General features: G+C 38.6%; 1 protein-coding gene across 2 annotated transcripts in view; it reads left to right on the top strand.

Moving 5' to 3' along the window:
• Positions 1-4,120: 4,120 nt before the first annotated feature.
• LOC579955 (coatomer subunit zeta-1) overlaps positions 4,121-21,128 on the top strand; it is a 63,901-nt gene continuing 46,893 nt past the window's right edge. For both annotated transcript variants that reach the window (XM_780043.5, XM_003724029.3), the window contains exon 1: positions 4,121-4,187. In XM_780043.5, coding sequence (XP_785136.3) covers positions 4,164-4,187 — 24 coding nt within the window. In that variant the 5' untranslated portion in view covers positions 4,121-4,163. The remainder of the gene's footprint in view (positions 4,188-21,128) is intronic.

Raw genomic sequence — 21,128 nt, 5'->3', positions numbered from 1 at the left:
TTCTATATTTCCCCTCTGTGGCTACTGGTTTTTAATCTTGATCTTGTTTTCAATTTTTCTCTCATATACTCGGAAAACCCTACATTCGCACATTGAAGACCTACTCATTCCTCATCTTATTCCTACTCCTGATACGTCACTACAGTGGTTACTCTACGGAAGGGGGGGGGGGGCACAATAGTACTAAACGATAATGTGAACAGAAGTGACAGGACCTCTTCCATACACTATGTTCACTCAATGACCCCTTTTCCTGCACCGCCTACATATTTAAACCGGTGCCCCGAAAAAACAATTCCCTCATCTTGTTTTGTTTTGTTTTATATGATTGTTTAGAAAGGAAGTGTACATGCTTGTAAGTAAGCCACCAGGGGATCGACGGCTTTTAGTCCTCTCCGAGGAACTTGGTAATGCGGATCAATGCCTTACCAAAGGGCCCTAGGGCATCGACTTTGTTTCGAACCCGGGACCTCCCGGTTACGAGACCACTCCTGTCCTAGACTGAGCCTCGATACCTCCCATACTGGATTCACGCTTTGCAACTGTATTCATCCCACTTTATCCATTTTAGTAATCATTGATCGAAATTGATCGACTCATAAATAATTTAAGCGCAATGAACACCCCACTCGAGGTTATTAAGTGTCTTTGAAGTAGCCATGACAACTGATTGTTTTCCCCAACTTTTTTTTCGGGGGCGGGGGACATGGTGTTCTACGTCTTACTTTGCGTCTTGCACGCTTCCACAACTACCAACAACTACCCACACTTTTTACAAATTCGACGAAATACTTGAGTGTCGAAAGCAGGGGCGTACGCAGGGGGGGGGGGGGGGGGTTGGGGGTTCAAACCCCCCCTTTGGTATTTTTATGTGTGTAAACCCCCCTAAAAAACTAAAAAAAAAACCTTTATGTTTTTTTGTTTTTTTTTTAATTTAAAAAAAAAAAAAAAAAAAAAAAAAAAAAAAAAAAAATTATGCCCACGGCTAACGTAGAGTGACCTTACCCCCCCCCCCCCCCAAGAAAAAAAATGTCAATTTTTCAAATTTCGAGACCAAAAAAAAAAAAAAAAGTGTCCGCTTACCCAGTTTTGTCAATTATGTCAACAATGACCACAACATTTAACACGAAAATAGTGGGACAAAGAGTTAATTATTGACGGCTACTAGAAATGTCAAAAGGCGTCAATAGCCCCGTCTGAAAAAGGTTGCTATTGCAAACAATAACCACCTTTTTTTTTGTTTTAAGTTTGATAATGCTTTCGATGATATGAACACATAGCTTCCGTATAAACAATGATGACGTTAAATTTGAATTTCCTTTTATAGATATCCTGGCCATGAAAAACTCTCACACAGCCTTGACTCTTTCGGCAGACTCTAGGCATCACCAGCATAGAATTGAATTTCTCCACCTCCATACGCAGGCTATTACAAAACATCGTTAGCATCCGTCAAAAAATCCGCCGAATAACATTACACGGCAAAAAATGTGCATCGTTATCGAGCCCAGCCAAACGAGTGAAACAAAACAGGACTCACAAAGTTTCAGACGTCAAAGTCGGCATTCACCGTGAAACATCGGTAAAGGGTCGTCTGACTCAACGTTTGACGTTACCATAGCAACGCATCAATTTAGGCAATTTAGTTCTTGGTTTGTCAACATCTTCCCGTCTGGTCCCAAGTGGGCAACTAAAGACGTGTAAAGACGTAAATGCATGCATCGGCCAACACATTCATGTTTCTCATAGATGTTAGAGGTTTTCATCTGTTTGAGCTTTTCGGTATTATGTTATTCATAATTATCTCACATTGTGAATAGTTAAGATAAACGAGTCCAATATGTGTTACCATGACTTTCATCTAAGAAACAAACAAGAAGTTTACAGGCAACGAAGTGTGTTGAAATATTTCAGACTAAAGCATGATGAAATTCTCAACATCGGTTGACAATAATGTTTAATGCTGTATATTCTTAAAAAAAAAAAAAAAACTATCCACATCATCTTTCCACCTATCTTTTAAGAAAAAAAGGGAGTATACTCAGTAAAACAAAGGGTTTTCTTCCTAAGATACTATTGTATCAAACATACACTTGTATTGCACGAAAGCATCTCTAATTCGCTAGAATAAAAACTGTATATATTTACCCCCCATTTTCTTCTATCAGTGCTTGCTACTTCAGGCAAGACTCACTCAGGTAAAGGTGTCATGCCAACAGCAAATTTTGTTGAGATAAAAAAGTGAATACTGAAAAATTGTCTATCGTCCAAATAACCACAACAACACTGTAGTCGGAATGATGATGACTGGGTCTACATTTTCGAGAAACTTAAGAGAGTTTATAATTATATAGCTCATAACATCTTAGATTAATAGGCCCACATGAAGGCCTGTTAATTTGACAAATTGTTGCTTTTTATGTTAGAGCTTAAAACATTGTTGTTAGGAATAAGAAGAAAGTGTGTTGACATCATTTCAATTAACTCTTCACCGCGGTCTATGACTTATATCCAAACAAAGATTAATATCGTTTTATCAAAACAACGAGTAAGCGTTTTGTATGCTTTCCTTGTATACACTGATAGACAAAAAGAAGAGGAAGTTTTTCTGTCATAAAACTGGGAAATGTTTACTTTTAACCTTAAAATAGATCGACAATTTTGTTGACATTCTAAATGTAGAACTGTGACTCAAATGCAGACTATCTATTATTATTTGGAATCTCTCAACTGGTAACCTAATCATGTTTGACTTTCTTTTTTGTGTGCAGCATCTCATGACATCAGTATATCATTACAACAGTTAGATTTATGTGGTCATCATCATCATCATCATCATCATCATCATCATCATCATCATCATCATCATCATCAACTTCACAGCCAATACCACAACCATCAACCAACCTGATCATGTGTATTGTGATTTAACACCCACCCAAATATATTTCAAACTGTGAAATTAATAGATAAACAAGAAATATTAATCTACTATTGTTTTCATTTTATACTTTCAATGTATCGACGGTAGACTAATTTTAAATTTAATGTGATTCTGATTATTAGTTTGTTATCAAATCCAACTATATGAGAATGATAATACACATGGCGGTATGGCAGACAAACATTGTGAGAGGACCCCTTTTATAGACGCATGTTTCTGAATGAATGAGGGCAAAACTGTTTTGTCCTTGTATTGCGCTGCCAAAACTCAACTCCCACGGATTTCACTTCCGCGGTCGACTGACTTTAAACTGACGCACTTCCGCGCGTAAAATAGGAAGATAAATATACAGGGTAAAGGAAATAGAGAGAGGAAGAGAGAGAGAGAGAGAGAGAGAGAGAGAGAGAGAGAGAGAGAGAGAGAGAGAGGGGGGGGGGGAAGCGGATAGGGGGTGGAAGAATAATCGGAGATATAATGAGCAAGAGACGGACAGGCAGAGGGATAATAATTATTGAATTTTGAATGGTGGTGGTTATTTCACCTGACTGCTAAGAAAGCATAAATGCTTGTAAGTAAGCAACCAGACGGCCGACGGCTTTAGGTCCTCTCCGAGGGACCTGGTAATGAGGAGTAATGCCTTATCAAAGGGCACTAGCGCATCGACTTGGTTTCGAACCCGGGTCACCGGATTACGAGACCACTGCTCTACCGATCGACTGAGCTATCGCGCCTCCATAGACGTAGACAAGGATGGAGGGGGGGGGGGGGTGAACTCATGCTCCTATGCTCAGAACATTATGGATTGTTGAAATTTTATTTTAATATACTAACAATGAAGGACTAGCAAAATATCAAGCAATATTTCATACACAAAACTATACAAATAAAACACAGGAATAATAGTGTCAATTATTAATTCAACTCGAACATTTTCAAAGAATGTACGCCTTTTTCGTTTGAAAAATGCAGTACCCTATTCAACACTCCTCATATATTCGTCTGAAGGTTTAGAGAACAAACTGATCTTCCTAAATCATTATAGATCTATAGGTCATTTATTAGAATCATACCCGAGACCTGTGGAAAGCTCAACTTAACTTTTGTTAACGCCCTCAACGAAACAAAGATACCTCTTTTCTTTTTCGTTCTAATTTTCTCGATATCTCGCAAATAGCGAACTTTATCGTGATTCACGAGACTACACGTTGGCACAGATTACATGAAAATGGACTCGTCATCAGAGGTAAGATTTGGAGTTTAAAATGATATATTTGATATTAATGTTCATCAGAGCATTCTCTGCGTATGGATAAAGTGATCATGTACAGAACTGTCGAAAGAAAATTCTAGATTAAGCCGTTGTTGCATTTATAAATCGATTGAATAGCCATCGCTGACTTAATTCAGTCCCACGTGCTGATAAATTTGTTGTAGAAAGTTTTTTTGTTTTGTTCATAACTTCATGGCAACCATTATCCTTTACCTTTACCTTTACCGCACATACTGGAAGAATGCTGAGACAGCAGTCTAGCTTCTAGGTCTATCTTCTTGGTCTATCTTCTTGTACTCATACTCTTTAATAATAATTCTCATTAGACCCTAGATCTATGTACAATTACAAGTCAGTGAGGCAGAGCCAGAGGGGCAAGAGGTTGCATCTTGACTGGACAATGTACCATGTCCCAGGAGCAAAGAAATTGAAGAAATCAGTTCGAGTATTGAGAGATATGACACTGTTCCTTCCAGCAACAATCAAGCCTGGTTTTGAAGGCGTCTGTGGTTGGAGCCTGAACTACTACAAAACTATTCTACCAAACTATTCTTGTTTATTGTTATGCTTTACAATACTGAAATGTATCAATGGGCACCGCATCTTTCCATCATTATTAGGCAAATTCATGCAAAAAAATATATTCAAAAAATTGACTTGAAAACACATCACACAATTAGTCTGAACCGAGTCAGGAGCAAATTTGAAGAAATTTTATTTTTAAATGTTGTAAAACCAAAGATATAAGAAGAAAACTGACCAAGTATCTGTACTAAAAATCGTACATGTAAAATTGGTCGTATACATTCGACAGCTGAAAATGACGCGCACGGTTGCATTACGTGCGTTCTCGAATACAAAATCATACTTCACACACACACTCTCGCCATACCGCGAATGGTCCGTCTTGGGGAGCTAGCCGGCTGAGAGTTTGCAGCGATACCAACGCAGCTTCGGAGCTCCGCAGCGCGCCATTTTAGCGGGACTCGGAAAGGTTTGCGATGGGAAGGCAGCGGCCTAGCTTTTTGCCCAAACAACGCTAGATCGGCTGCTGGCAAAATGAAAATAACTACGATCGAGAACATCGTCGGTTTCTTAACTTTTCAGTGAGATAATTCTGAATTCTAATTGAGAGTAGATAATAAATTAAATCGACAAAGAAACCTCGGTAGAACTCTTATAACTATACAAAAGCTTGTTTATTTCTTCATTTGACATTTTGTTTTCGACCATTTTTTCGTGCGCGAGTCAATGTAAACTATGTATTACCAAACTTTCAACACGCAAGGAACGGGGAACACTCGCGGACCTCGTAACAAATTCGTTGCAAAAAAAAAATTTCAAGGGTGATTTTGAAGCAGTGAAGAACATTGGCGCTGCAATGCGCAGAAATATACTTGAAAGAAACTTAAAAAATAATACCTGAATTTTCTGAAAATCGTATTTGTATTAGTGTACCTAGATGTGACTTGTTTATAAATCAGATTTTATGAAGATTTGTCGGGAAAAAATGTCAATTTTTTCCGTTTGGTGGTCATTTCTAGGCTAATATTTTAAAAGTTGCATCAGTAATGGGCCCGATGTTTCTCTTATCGTACTCGCATGTTATTTCTACATAGATTAAACATAAGATGGTTAAGGGTAAGACCAGAGAACATTATAAAAAAGATATATCCTTCCACCCTCCCATATCCAAGTTTTGGGCTGATTATTGCCGACCCACCGCAGCAAGGCCATTCAGATTTTTGTACGCGCGCAAAGCGCCCTCTAGTGCCCCATGAATGTGCCTATCATTATTGAAGCCCATGTTATTATTATATTTATAATGAGGTTCTTATTTTACATAAACATGCTGCTGATTTTCTGGCGCTAGTGTAGTTCCGTATCCATTTTTTAGCAGTTTAATATCCATTCTTAGCAAAGGAATTTTAGCCCAATTTTTTACTCATTTTAATCATAATCATATAGTCTATTGAATTTGGATCACATCCGACATCGGGAAGCCTCCGTTTAGGGCTTCGATGTCGACGTCTACACTATAGCTTTGCAACTCGGACTGAAGCTTCAAGCTATCAGTCCAAAATTATGCAAACTTCTCGTATGGGTTATGGTATTGTGCATGCCCGTTATTACAGTTATTACAGTGTACTTTATTCCTTGAAACGCAGCTCGCGTAACAGCTGCACTGCTAAAGCCACGGTAGTTATGCTGCATTAATATTGTAGAGTGCTTAGAGACTTCTGACAAAGTAAGTGTTAGGCGATGAATATAATGAATATTATTATTAAAAGGTTATTGGAACTGACATTAGTATGATTTATTCTTGAACTTATTATAATTTTTAGTTTGTAGTTTGATTGTGTCTGACTTGATTTTGTATTCTTTTTGAAAATCAAATTAATTTCTCTCTTCCTAATGGGGCTTTCACATATACACTCAGGGGCCCGTACACCAAGTAAAAACAGACATATTGGCAATTTTTGGCCGATGTCTGACTGGCTGCCGTAAAGTTCCTACGTGCGCCGGGACAGTTTTTTAAGCCGTAATGGCGCCGTGGTGCTGAGTTGGCTGCTCCCAATTCACCCGGCGTTTTTATCTGACCGTTAGGCCGTAGAAAGCATGTAAAAAGCCTGTAGGGCACCTTACGGGTTCAAAATGTACATCCCAGCTTTAAATACAGGAGGTGTGGATGTCAGAGTACACTTAGTTCAGTGCATTTCACTTGACAAATTTTCACCGGGCACCTCCCGGGTGCTGCAGAATATGTGACCACCAGGGCTCAAATTAATTTTTTAAATTTTAAAACAAATTTCCATTGAATTGGTACCCATGAAACTCCTAAATTCCTTGTTTTTTATCATTATCATTTATCGTCCACGAGCCGCATAGCGGCGAGGTGATTTTTGTTTTTGCTATTTTGAACCCCCGTAAGACAGTGATGTTTTCCTGACATCTACTAACAAGCGGAGCATTTTTTTGGTGCTATTTTATGGCATTTTTCTATGCACATCACATTTTCACTTGGCAGCCCAAGAGGGAGGGGGGAGGGGGTGGGGGGGGGGGTAGGAGGGTTAAACCCCATAAACTGCCTAGATCCGCCCCTGCAACATCTTTGGTCTTGTTCTTCTTCTTGATATTGATTTACTGGTCGAGTTACATAATTTGCTGGTCTTTTAGAATTACCAGATTTCAGAGGATTCACACTTTTCACAATGAAAAACTTCTGCATATTTCAGTCTTTGCGTGATCGTCTCCAGCTCCAGCAGATATTGGGCGTCAGCGTGCAAACCTGTACTACCAGCGCAGTATAGCCACTACTGACGGCCGCACAATATAGTGCGAGCTTGCGTTTTTTTGTATCGGTAATACTCATAGAGATGGGAGAGATAGCGCCATCTAAGTTCCATTTCATTGGTTTAAGGTTTGAAAATTCATACTCAATATTGTGTTAAAGTTATATCAGAAAAGATAATCTTTTATTTTATAAATTCATGGGGGTGCTTTTTAATTTTGCAATCGCCCCCGTGAGCAACCTGACGGGGGGCGATTATGGAGCTCACGGGGGCGAATCGCCCTCCGCCCACGTGTATTTTGAGCGTTGGTGACCACACATGCCGTAGAAATGAACAAATCAGAAGGTTTTCGTAAATCTATGGCAAGCCGCCGGGTAGGGAAAATCGTACAGGGCCCGGTTTATATGTGACCTAGGCATAAGTGTTGATTATGCCCAAAACTTTCAGAGATTTTTATGCCTCCGTTACGAAGTAGCCGGAGGCATTATTTTTTTCGGGTTGTCCGTCCGTCAGTACGTACGTCTGTACGTACATACGTCCCCTTCTCATTTTTGCGTTATCTCAAAAACCGACTGATGGATTCGTACCAAACTTTGGTCATGTATGTAACTTGCAGAGCCAATGAACTGATTAGATTTTGGGGTGACGAGGTCAAAGGTCACAGGTCACAGGGCTCATTATGTATGCAAAAATAGCTTGTGATCGCGTTATCTCAAAAACCGACTGATGGATTCGTACCAAACTTTGGTCATGTATGTAACTTGCAGAGCCAATGAATTGATCAGATTTTGGGAGCACGAGGTCAAAGGTCAAAGGTCACAGGGCTCATTATGTATGTAAAAATAGCTTGTGATCGCGTTATCTCAAGAACCGATTTATGGATTCCTGACAAACTAAGGTCATGTATGTATCTTGCAGAGCCAATGAATTGATTAGATTTTGGGGTCATGAGGTCAAAGTCAAAGGTCACGGGGCTCATTTTGTATGCAAAAGTAGCTTGTGATTGCATTAGCATTAGAACCGATGGATGGATTACCATCAAACTCAAGACATGTATTTTGCATTTGGGGTCATGAGTTCAAAGATCAAAGGGTCATACATGTATATGAGAAATAGCTTGTAATCACGATATTCTGAGAACCTGTTAATGGATTACAACCGAACTTGAATTTGAAATATTTTTTCCGTTTTGGTTTGTAAAATTGCTCTATGACGGAGGCATCACTTTCGACTGCGCGCAGTCGAAGTTCCATCTAGTTTTGGTTTAAATCTTAGACAAATTCTTGAGCAATTTAACAAGTACTTTCATGACAATGTCAAAATTTCAATTTTGACTTTAGTATGTAATTTAAATTACTTGAGATTCAAGCTTTGTAAGACTTGAAAAGAGAAAAAAAATATCCTCAAGCAGCACATTTAGTGTTTGTAAAACTGAAAGAAGCCTCTATTGGCATTCTGAAGATTCCATACATTTCTATATGTGCAAAAAAAGAGTCCTGAAGTAGCACAGTGAGAATTTCATTTTTCAAAAAAAGAATTTTGCAAAATGAAGAGGGGCTTTAAAGGCACTATGTCCCATGTTCAGGCCAAAAAATGAAAATATTAAATTCCAGCAGCATTTGAAAGACAATACTGATTGAGAAGTTCTCTAAAAACAAAAGGGCTTGAAAATGGCTTTTAGTTTTAGTGGGAAAATAATGACCATTAGTTGTCAAATAGTCTGATTTTTAGACCCTTTTACCAAATGGTCGTACGTTTTGTGCTGCACAAAGTTTCAATCAGTTTAATTTTGGCCATTACAAGTAGTCGGTTATTGATGTTGACAAATGCTCATAAACCTGAACATACAGCTTGTTTTATGTATGTTATTACTAAAGAAAAAAAAATGTCAGTCAGTCACTCAATTATCATCTGACTGTGAAGTCTAGAAGGTAAACAGTTTCCTTGCATAATTGAATACTAGGACACTGCTAATGTTTAAATTTCACAGATAGACATACGTGACATATTCATAATTCCTGCAAAGGTTTACAGAATTTGATGTAGGCTGCAAAAGGGACAGCATCTTTAAAGTTTAAAAAGTGGAAGGAGAACTTGAAACATGTTCAAATTATTTGCAAAATAAGAGGAGGCCGAAAGTCCACAGTGAGAAGTTGAAAACTAAACATAATTCTCAAAATATTCACAATTTTTCCCAAAATGGTGGTTCTGTGGCACATGGCCAAGGTCAAGTTGTGTACAGAGAATTAAAGAATATCAAACATTGAAAATGACAACTGCAATTTTAGAAATATACATGTATCATTTGAATCTTCCACCAAGGAGCAACCAATTATAAAACAAAGACATCAATGTCACATATTAAGTGCAAACAAACTAACAAAGTAGTTGAATTCCATAAACCATAGTCTGGTGTTTATTCCCCGCACTGGGTATCAAGTCACGCGTATCGCATATACATCGCGCACATGCGATCTGACCTCCTGAGGTCACAGGTGTCACATTTGCATAATCTAATACATATTCATTATCATGACATCCCTCCTTTGCCAGAATGAAACTTTATCCTGGTCTATTTTTATACGATAGTTTCACTGAAAATTCTTGTAATATTTCTTTTGTTCTTGTGTTTCAGCCATATGTGAATTACTGAAATAAACATGCTTTGGTGCATTTGCTTTTGTTTCTTTCTTTTTTCTTTTTTTTTTTTTTAAAACAACTTCTAACAAACAACAAATTTATCTGGTCGATAAACTTTTCCCAAATGTTTTATCTCCCAAACAACTTTGTTGAACAACATAAAACATAACATGCAATATAATATCTTTCATGCAATATCTTTCATGCATCCAGTCTGTGGTCCAAATAAAAGTTCAACTGTTCACTGGATACTATTTGAGTTCTAGTTTTGAGTTTGTGTAAATCATCTGTTATCTCCAAGCGTTCATACGACTAGCTGAAACTGAAGTTTCTGGAAATACTCTCTTCGATGATTGAATCCATTTTTGAAAACTGATCGATGCTCCAACTCAAACTTGTGTTTTTCGCAACACCTATCACATACAATAAGGGCAGCGTTCGGCGTACACCCTTTTACATTGATTAATGTATGTGTAATATTGAAACATATATATCAGAACTTATTATTTTAGCACATAACACAACTTCCTCGTACGCTTGGTTTCCATGGTGATTTCTCCAACATGTCGATTTCACAAATATGGGCAGCGCAAGGCGTACACCCTTTAAATCATAACTTGGCTTCAACCAATGATTTCCAAACATTTCTCCTTGGCACATGTAGTTTCATATATCACTGTCGCTATTTTACAAAGAGCTCCTCCCCACCATATTGATCTGGAATCACACAAAATCATCATATCGCTTAGGGAATCTTCTCTGGCGTTGTGGTCTACCAGCTGCCATAGGAACGTTGGTGTTTGTTGTCTCTGCTTGGGTATCACCATCTTGATGTCTCTGGTCACCGCCTGATGTGTTGCTCGCTGCCTCTGAGTCTGGATCTCTGGTCACCGCCTCAGGAGTACTGGTCTCCGCCTCAGGATTACCGTCCGACCCTTCAGGAATACCGGTCACCGCCTCAGGATTGCCGTCTGTCCTCTCTGGATTGGCAGCTTCGTTATGAGTGTCTCGGGACATGTATCTTTTTACACTTGATACATTCCTATTATACAGGACTCCGTCAGGAGATTTCACAGTTACCATACTTCCTGTTCTTGCTATCACTGTGTATGGCTGGCTAAAGTATGGCGTGTCTAGTTTCCTCCTTTCATCACGTCTTACTATCACCTTATCTCCTGGCACTATGTCAGAATGTACGGCTCCCCTCTTCAGATCTGCATAGTGTTTTGCACCACTTTTCATTTGGAGGTCCCTGTCTCTGAGTTCCTGATCCTCACTAATGTCCTGGATTTGTGGTAGTTTAGTTCGGATCTTTCTCCCGAACAACACTTCTGCCGGGCTTTTTCCCGTTGTCGAATGACTACTAGCCCGGTAGACTGCGACGTAAGTCAGCAAGGCCTCCTTCCAATCCTTGCCTTCTGCCTGTGCAATTCGAAGCCTTTTCACTATACTCTGGTTCTGTCTTTCGACCTCGCCGTTGGCTTGGGGCCATTTAGGAGTCACCCGATGGTGGTGAATTCCTGTAATGTTCATGTACTCTGCGAAAACTTCTGAGATGAACTGGGGTCCATTGTCTGAGTATAACGTCACAGGTAACCCATGTCTGCCAAAGATTTCAGCCAGGGCTTTGACTGTCTTCTCTGCAGTGGTTGATTTCATGATTGCATACTCGTAGTATCTGCTATAATAATCAACTACCACAAGTATAGATTCTCCTGTCGGAAGTGGTCCTAGGAAATCAACAGCTACATCCACCCAAGGTCCTGTTGGCAACATAGTACTTCGAATTGGTTCTGGTGGATTACCCCTGCTTGTGATTTGGCAACCATGACAAGTCTTGACGAATTTCTCTGCATCTTTCTCACATCCTGGCCACCATACCTTGGTTCTCAAATTCTGTTTGGTGCCAACAATGCCCAGGTGTCCTTCGTGAGCTAATGACACCATCTTTGGCCTCTGTGCCTGTGGAATCACCAATCTGCTACCTCTCAGCACACACTGACCAATTATACAGAGTTCATCCTTGATGGGAATGTATGCTTTGTATGGACAATCATCCCATTGTCCACTGTGAATACACTCTCTGATAACTTCGAGTTCAGGATCATGTTCAGATTCTCTTTCGACTTCCTTCGTTGTCACCGCACCTGGCGTTGACTGGACTGCCACAAAACGCACAAAGCTCTCTGCTTCTGTTTCCAACACAGAAGTTTCTCTCGGTTGATCATCCTTCAGCAATCTTGACAATGGATCTGCTATGTTGGACTTTCCTGCGATGTGGACTACCCTGTACTTGTACTGTTGAAGCCTCAGAACCCACCGCTCTATTCTCGCACATGGCTTAGATCTCGGTGAATAAATGACTTCAAGCGGTTTGTGATCAGTCACTAGATCAAACTCTATTCCATACAGGTACGCATGGAATCTTTCACAAGCCCACACAAGTCCAAGGGCTTCTTTCTCCGTCTGAGAGTATCTCCTTTCAACGTTACTTAACGAGCGGCTGGCATATGCTACTATCCTCGGGCCATCAGCATGCACCTGCACCAGCACTGCTCCTAAGCCAACTGGACTGGCATCCGCTATGACCTTTGTCGGTGCATTTAGATCATAGTAGCCCAGGGTCTCTGCACTCATTAAGCTTTCCTTCAGCGCCTTAAACGCTTGTTGTTGTTCATGACCAAATTGAAATGGCGTGTCCTTTCTGGTCAGCTTTCTCAGTGGATCTGCCAATGTAGCAAAGTTCGGAATGAACTTTGCGCAGTAGTTGACTAGCCCCAAGAAACTTCTCATCTCAGTTGCAGTCTGGGGTTCACGGGCCTCTGCAATTGCTTTCACCTTGGCCAATCCTGGGTTGAGTCCCTCGCTAGTCAGTCTGTGCCCCATGAAGTCCAACTCAGAGACACCAAACTTACACTTTTCTGCATTTGCAGTAAGTCCTGCGTCCCGCAGTCTGCCAAGCACCTGCTTCAACCTCTTGTCATGCTCTTTCTGGGTCGATGCATGCACAATGATGTCATCTGATATGTTCGCAGCTCCTTCTATCCCAGCTATCACTCTGTGTATCTCATATTGATAAATCTCTGGAGCAGCATTGATTCCGAACAACAGTCTCTTATAGCGGAATAGCCCACAATGAGTGACAAAGGTTGTCACCTCTCTAGACTCCGGATGTAACTCCAGTTGGTGGTACCCCCACTTCAGGTCTATTTTCGAAAAGACCTTGCTAATCGACAGCTCCTGTAGGACTTCCTCAATAGTGGGAATGGGGTGACGTTCTCTTATGATTGCTTCGTTCACTCTACGCATATCGATACACAGTCTTATTTCATCATTTCTCTTTGGAACTATGACAACTGGGCTTACCCATGGCGTGGAGCGTTCAACTGGCTCAATGATGTCGAGATCGATCAATTCCGCAATCTTCATCTCGACCTTTTTTCTCAGTCCAAATGGAGTCCTTCGCACAGGCTGGGCCACTGGCTTCACCGTTTCATCCACTGCTAACCTAACTTGTCGGCCCTTCAACTTCCCAACTCCTTTGAAGACTGCTTCAAACTCATGCTTTAAACCTGCATAACTCTGTACCGCATTTACATGTACAATTCCCACCTGGAGCACTCCCAGCTCTCTAGACGTATGTTTGCTCAGTAAAGGTTCTCCCTTTTCTTTGATGACAACAAACTCTGCAGTCGACTTCATCTTGCCAACTTCTACGGTGGCTGTGAAACATCCAACGGTCGTTAATGGTATATGTGATGTGTATGGATAAAGCCTCTTGGTACTCTTAGTAGATTTGCAGATGATTTTGTCCTTCTTCAGTTTCTCCCACAATATCTGATCTATTACATTGCAATCACTTCCCGAATCTACTATCACTGGGACTGTGACACCTCCAATGATTATTGGGACTTTCTCATGATCACCATTCACAGCAAATTGATAGTACCTCTGCTCACGGCCACGGCTGTTGTCATCATCACTATCATTTCTGGGTTCACCTTCCACTTGGCGAACTCTATTCTTATACTTCTTTCCATCTCTGGACTTCCCATCTCTGAATTTTCCTCTCGCCTCACTTGTGCTCTTGGCCTTACTTTTGCACATCGTCGCAAAGTGGTTTTGGCCTCCACATTTCCGACAGATCTTTCCTTTAGCTGGACATGATGCATCCTTCCCAAAATGTCCTTTGTTCCCACATCGGTAGCATTCCAAATTCTTTTTCCTGTCATTCTCATACGATACTTGGTTCACTTGAACTTGTCCACCAGCTCTAGGCCTTTCTCTCTCTCTCAATGACATGGAGTTAAATTGACCTTCAACAGCTTCTAGAGCAGCAGCCATGGACAATGCATCATTTAACTTGAGCTCACCTCCTTTCTCCAGCATTCTCCTGCGAAGTTTATCAGCTCTGCAGTACTGAACTACTTGGTCAAGAATTTGGTTTTCTACATCCCCAGCTACGAAATTGCATCCAATAGCAACCTGTCGTAATTTGGTAACAAATTGGGCAACCGTTTCACCATCTTCCTGCTTTGTTTTCCTGAACAAATGTCTTTGAAACGTAGCATTAGGTTTGACAACATAATGAGCATTTAGGGCATCTGTGGCTTTTTGATACTCATTCCTCTCCCCTTTATCTGGAAGTGTTTTGAAAGTCTCCCTTACCACAGGCCCCGCAGTGTACAGCAACAGTGCTCTCCGTTGAGCCTCCTGGGCCGGCGTACATCCGTCCAGAAACAGGCCGCGACTATCGGCGTAGGCTTCGAACTCTTCAAGCCAAGCTTTCCACTTGCCGCTGACAATACTTGCACCACCCGTCGGATCGAAGTGTGGAACTCCTCGAAGCGCTAACAATTCCGCTCCAGCGAATGCCATGTTGAAACTTTTCCAGCTCGTAGCCACAGATTCAACATCCAAGAAACATTAATCCTCGTCGCCAATGTCACATATTAAGTGCAAACAAACTAACAAAGTAGTTGAATTCCATAAACCATAGTCTGGTGTTTATTCCCCGCACTGGGTATCAAGTCACGCGTATCGCATATACATCGCGCACATGCGATCTGACCTCCTGAGGTCACAGGTGTCACATTTGCATAATCTAATACATATTCATTATCATGACAATCAATGCTGTTCTGATGATTCATACTGGTTTGTTCATTCATGTTCAACATATGGCTTTTTGACTTTTTCAAGATTTTTTCACACCATGAATGTAGAGACAATTGTTTTGACCTTGACTGTCAAACTGACTAACAGACTAACAGGTAGAGTTTGTGGTGAGTAAACCACAGCATTAGATGAACAAATCTTTTAGAAAATTGGAGTACACTTGCATGACAGAGCATCTCCAGTGATTTTCATATTTCTAATTGAGTTACTTCCTCTCCTGTAGAATTGAGCTATTCATCCTGGTATAATACATTCAAGAATGTATTATATTAAAGGTAATACAAAGTTTTGGAATTGGGGTCGTGAATTTGGTTCAAATGAACATATTGGAAGCATATGCGATCCTACAATATTCAGTGATCATTGTCGTGGTTGAAATTGAGTCTAAAGTTATGAAATTGTAAATAATAAACTCTGTATGTTGTATAACTCCCTCTCAAGGTCAAGATATTAATTAAGCTATAAAAAAATATTTCTTGACTAAAATCGACCGATTAGCTATTCCCATTTAGAAATGATATATCACAACTACATATTCTGAGATTTTCATGGTCGCAGCTACCATTGTACGGCCATAGGCGCTATTTGAAATTCTTCAAAATATACCGGGAGCACCGGTAAATTTTTATATTCAAGAGTTTCGGGGCTAAATTTTCTAGTGCTTATAAATACAGGGCATCAAAATACATCAAAATTGTAAAGAATCACTATCTACCCAATTTTCAAACTTTGTATTACCTTTGAGGAGAACATCTGATTATTAGATCAATTTTTTCTTAAAACCATGTTCGCAAAGACTTTCAATAAATCAAGTTATGGCGATCTCAATAGCCGTGTGCATCTCCTTTTCAATTTGCGAATGTGACATTGATAAATCAAGTAATCCGAACATGATTTCTAAAGAGGGTATTGAAATTGCCCTGAGTTGATTTCTTGATTGTCCTAGTCTAGTGCATTTATATTATAATACTTTATCAAGTAATCTGAAATTGATTGATATTTTACATACCTGTACATGAACAAGAAACATATAGACATAAGAAATAGTGACAACCAGTAAGTCTTTTTTGAGGTTGTATCTAATTGTTTCTGATAATGGCAAAGTAGTTACGAGGAGAAAACTGATCTCTTCATCCGTTTTAATGTAGGCCCAGTAGTCTATGTTGAAAGTGATTTGGGGTCTCCCTCCTATACTGTATTTACATTATCATCCCCCCCCCCTCCTCCCTGGACACTCCCACCTTACCAACTTCCACCAAAATATGGAATACTTGACACTAAATCACAGAATAAGTCAATGAATAGAAATCTTATTGCGTCTATGTATAAATTAGATACAGATTTAGCCTCATTTATGGTGTAATAATCCAAAGTGTGGTTGGGAGAAGGGGTAAGTTGGGTAAGTTGGGGAAACCAATAAAATCTAAAGAGCAGTTAAAATGAACAAGTAGCAACCAGATCCTAATTTGATGAGAAGTTCCTGTGATCAAACATGGAGAGGAAGGAAACAGGGGATGGGGTCTGTCTAGACAAACATAAGACGGAGCTGGAGTAAAGCAGTCTTCAAGACCTGGATTTACTATGCAGGTGCACTGAATTACAAAAGAGGCTATACTAGTACGTAGGGTAAGCAGTGAGCAGCTCTGCGTTAAAGTGATTTTTTTCTATGAATAGCGGTATTTAATATGATCTTAGTGACAAGAAAGCCTCTCTTATCTTTCTAAAGATTATTTAATTGTTCGTAAGTGTGCTGTTGATGTGACTTTTTTGTGTGTACCGGGTATGTTTGTTTTGTTTTGTTTTGTTTGTTTGTTTTTTGTTTTTTGCTGTGACTATAAAGTGCAAATCTAATTCAAGTAGAATTGGATTTACAATAAAGTCAGTACAGAAAATGGGAATATAGTGATAATTGAAGTCATTCCTGAAAAGAAATACCTTAAATTTCTTTTGATGGTATAAATGTGTACCATAAATGATTGAGAACCATTCATTGCCTTTAATGACATTATTGACATTTAGAGTTCTAGGTCATTGGCCTAGAGCTTCATGTTCTTTGTTTTCTATGTACATGTAAGTGCTGAGAGTGTTATTATACACCTTGTTAATGATGAAAACGTTAGCAATGTAGTTGGAGTGCTTGCTGTTTATGTTTTTTTGCCTACGCGAACATCTTGAAACCACAATACATGAGGGACGAGCAATATAATGTTATCAATCAGGTCTTATGTGTCACCATCCTTAGCAAATTAATTCAACATTCTCATAATGTACGTACATGTACCTGTTGTACATTCTCATTGTTATGCATGTTTACTGAGAGTTTGTGTGAACAATACAGACACTGTACATGGATGAATGAATGATGGGTGAAAGTGAAACTCGCTATCCATCTAAGATGGGACCAGATCATTCTGAAAGCCGTTGAATGGAAAGTTGACAGATTGAATTAACCAGTTTTCAGTGATGCCACATTGTATCATTAAGGTTGTGATTGCTAGGAGTGGTTTGAATGAAATTTTTGATTATGACATGCTTTCATTCTCTTGTGTTGTTGTTTTACTTACATTGCCTCTGAGAGGTTAAGGGAGGAGGGGGGGGGGGTAGGAGGAAGAAGAATGATTCTTATCTCCCATGATTCATTATTCCAGAGGGGCCATTCTCCGCTATCCACAATTTGCTCAGGTGCACCATGGGAAATTGAGAATTGATTGCTTGCTGTATGTGGTTAATGAAGAGACACTCACACTTGAAATGCAAACTACGTAGCAGACAGAATATAGACATATGTTTCACCATTTACATTTGTTGAAACTTGTCATTAACAACCCCGTAAAATTTGTTATTCAAAATTTTAAAGAAGAATGGTGTATTTACAAATGTATAGTATTTAACATTCTGAACTTAAACATGAGAAAAGTTTCAATGAAAGCAAATAAAGTAGATATTGATTATGACATGCTTTATAAATTTATGAAATATAACCGTGTGACAAAATTATACCTACATGTACAGTAGGTATTGCACAAAGGGGATTAGATACTGTAACGTGAGCATGGATAACCATCAGTGATTTGTTTCAGGATTAAAAATAAAGCAACACAACTGATGCATTGAAACTTTGAAGTGTGACTGCCACCATGAAGCAAACGAGGGGAGATCATCAGGGAAAAAGGGGGATAAGAAGTGATGTTATCGGTAGGAAGGTATTAGTGTGGCACAAAAGCTTGAAAAAACATGCCATGTGCAATTTACTGTTGACAGTTGAGTGTTACTCACAGCACTCACCTTTTGGAGAGAGGTGACAAATTTCCCCTCCGAGTCCTAGAGTAATATACAACAATGGTCATTGTCGATAATTCTTTCATCCCTCTGTCATGTTTTAAAGTGATTTCTCTGAATTTCTGAACATGAATGTACAGTGTAATGTTTGACATCAAGAAAGGGTGCGGGATTGAATTTAGATTGATGTTGTTTAAAGGATAATACACAGATGCTAAGAATAAGATGAAGCTAGTTGAATCCAATTAATGAATTTTACCACAAAGCAAGTGAGATGATTTAATTACCTACATGTAGCAGTTGTTAAGGAACTGCATGTAGATCAATTCCTGGACTTTTGATAATTAGTTTAGTGTAGTTTTTCCAAGAAGTTGCATTAAACTTTTTTCCCTTGATGCTTTTTGCAATTGGGATAACATGATCACATATGATAGAAAAGATGTTGTCAAACACATGTTGTGGACTATACATTACCGGTGGTGGGTCTAATTATGCCAGATAACATTTCAATCTTCAATGAACTGTTTCTGCATATTTTTTCAAAAGAAAGATCAGTGCTCTCTTTCTTTTTTGATGTTCACTCTCTCCCTCTCATTAATTTCCTCTTTTTTTCTTTCCGGTTGGACTGTGAATTACATATGTACATTCACCATGTAGGGAAGATTTATCTATAGCTACTTTGCAATAATAATAACAATAATATTTAATTTTTATATAGCGCTTAATACAAATGTCTCTAAGCGCTTTACAAATATACATGTACATACATGTGTTTACTGTATACTACAATGTACATACATGTACATGTAGTTCTTCACATATGTTTTACTGTATTTAAAATTAAAAATATGTTTAACACAAAATTTTAAGGTTTTTCCAGTAGCGCATTTAGTAGGTAATGATCTGAAAGGAAATATGGAAGGACATCTTATTACAAATTGACCATAGGGAAGGAATCATGCCCCGTAGAAAATTTAGGCAATCAATTTGATAGATCTTTAGATTTTTAAACTTCATTCATCACATATACAGGATACAGCAATACTACCAAACATGGCCGCTAAGAAAAATAGGGAAATAAAAGCAACTTGCTTCAGGGAATCCAAGCTATCCCATAATTTCTCCCATTCTCTAGTTCTCACACTGCTACTTTCAAAACCTTTCTTGAATAATTTGAATAGGAAATCAAACTGGAGTAACTTTCTCACTATCTGTGCTATCGGGTGGAAACACAAGATGTGATATGAGTATGTGGTCACACTCCATAATTGATTCTAGGCCTTCATACAATAACTTGTCCCATATGTTTGACATCAAAGACCTTTCATATTTGGATTTTAACTTTACTGTGATGTCTTTCCTACCCAAATATTATTCATATTTCAAAAAAAGATTATAGAAAAAATTTATGTCACACGTTCAATAGAAATTAGTTTTTTTCTGAAGTTTGATATTTTGACATTTAAAAAGTCAAATATATTTCAAAATTCTGTCATCTCGTTATAGGTTTTTAAATAATAATAATAACAATAATAATGATTAAGATGATGATGATGATAAAAATAATAGTAATAATAATATGATATAATGGTGACATCACCTCAGTAGTGCCTTAGGTCCATGGATTAGACCTGGCTCTATAGGTGTAGATAAGATATAGATTTGAGAATGATAAGAACAAGATAATAATAATGATGAAAATAAGATTAATTAATTAATTGTAATGATGATAATAATAATTATAATAATAATAGTAAAAATAATAATAATAATACTAATAATGATAATAATAATGATATTAATATTTGTGGCTTCTTAAACAGCTGACTTATTGTGATGCTCCTGGTGCTCCAACATTATTAGTCCACTCATACATTTAGCTGGTGGCCAAAAATGTGGCATATTACATGTACTGTAGCTAGGTACCTACATGTATGCCTTGCTTAATGATGGTAGTTTTAAGCTGGGGTCAAACTTCAACCCTTTGATTGAGAGTCAAGTAAATGAACCACTATACCCTGGTACCTCCACAAAATAAATGGACAACTTTGAGGGCTTAATAAGCATGATTGATTGTACTTACAAGTGCAATAAATGAATATGGTAGATTCGAAAGTGTGATATTCAATATTTCTGCAATATACTGCAGGTAGCTGTGATGTCTGGATATGATCAATTATAATTTATTTTGCTTTTCTTGTGAGCTAGTTTTCAATAATTCAAATTGTTATTTGTTAACCAGGTCCATAATTACAGTTATATTACTGATTTTTAAAGTGAAACTATAAAAAAAAAAAAAAAAATTCTCAGAAGAACTTGTTGTTTGCTATTTTGAAGGGGGCGGGGGCAGCATTCTAAACACATTTTTTCTTCTTCCAGTCATGTGTATAAAGACCGATATAAATTATAATTACCTGATTAAAACGTTTCTTGAAGATAATTGTGAAATCATAGGAAAGCATATATTTCGTATCATTGCTGAAAAAGGAAACTCACACGATTGTACATTTAAGCTTTTCTCTCC

Source organism: Strongylocentrotus purpuratus, unplaced genomic scaffold (assembly GCF_000002235.5).
Source record: "Strongylocentrotus purpuratus isolate Spur 01 unplaced genomic scaffold, Spur_5.0 spur5_scaffold_6, whole genome shotgun sequence".
Lineage (NCBI taxonomy): Eukaryota > Metazoa > Echinodermata > Echinoidea > Camarodonta > Strongylocentrotidae > Strongylocentrotus > Strongylocentrotus purpuratus.
This window is presented reverse-complemented; position numbering and strand designations above follow the sequence as displayed.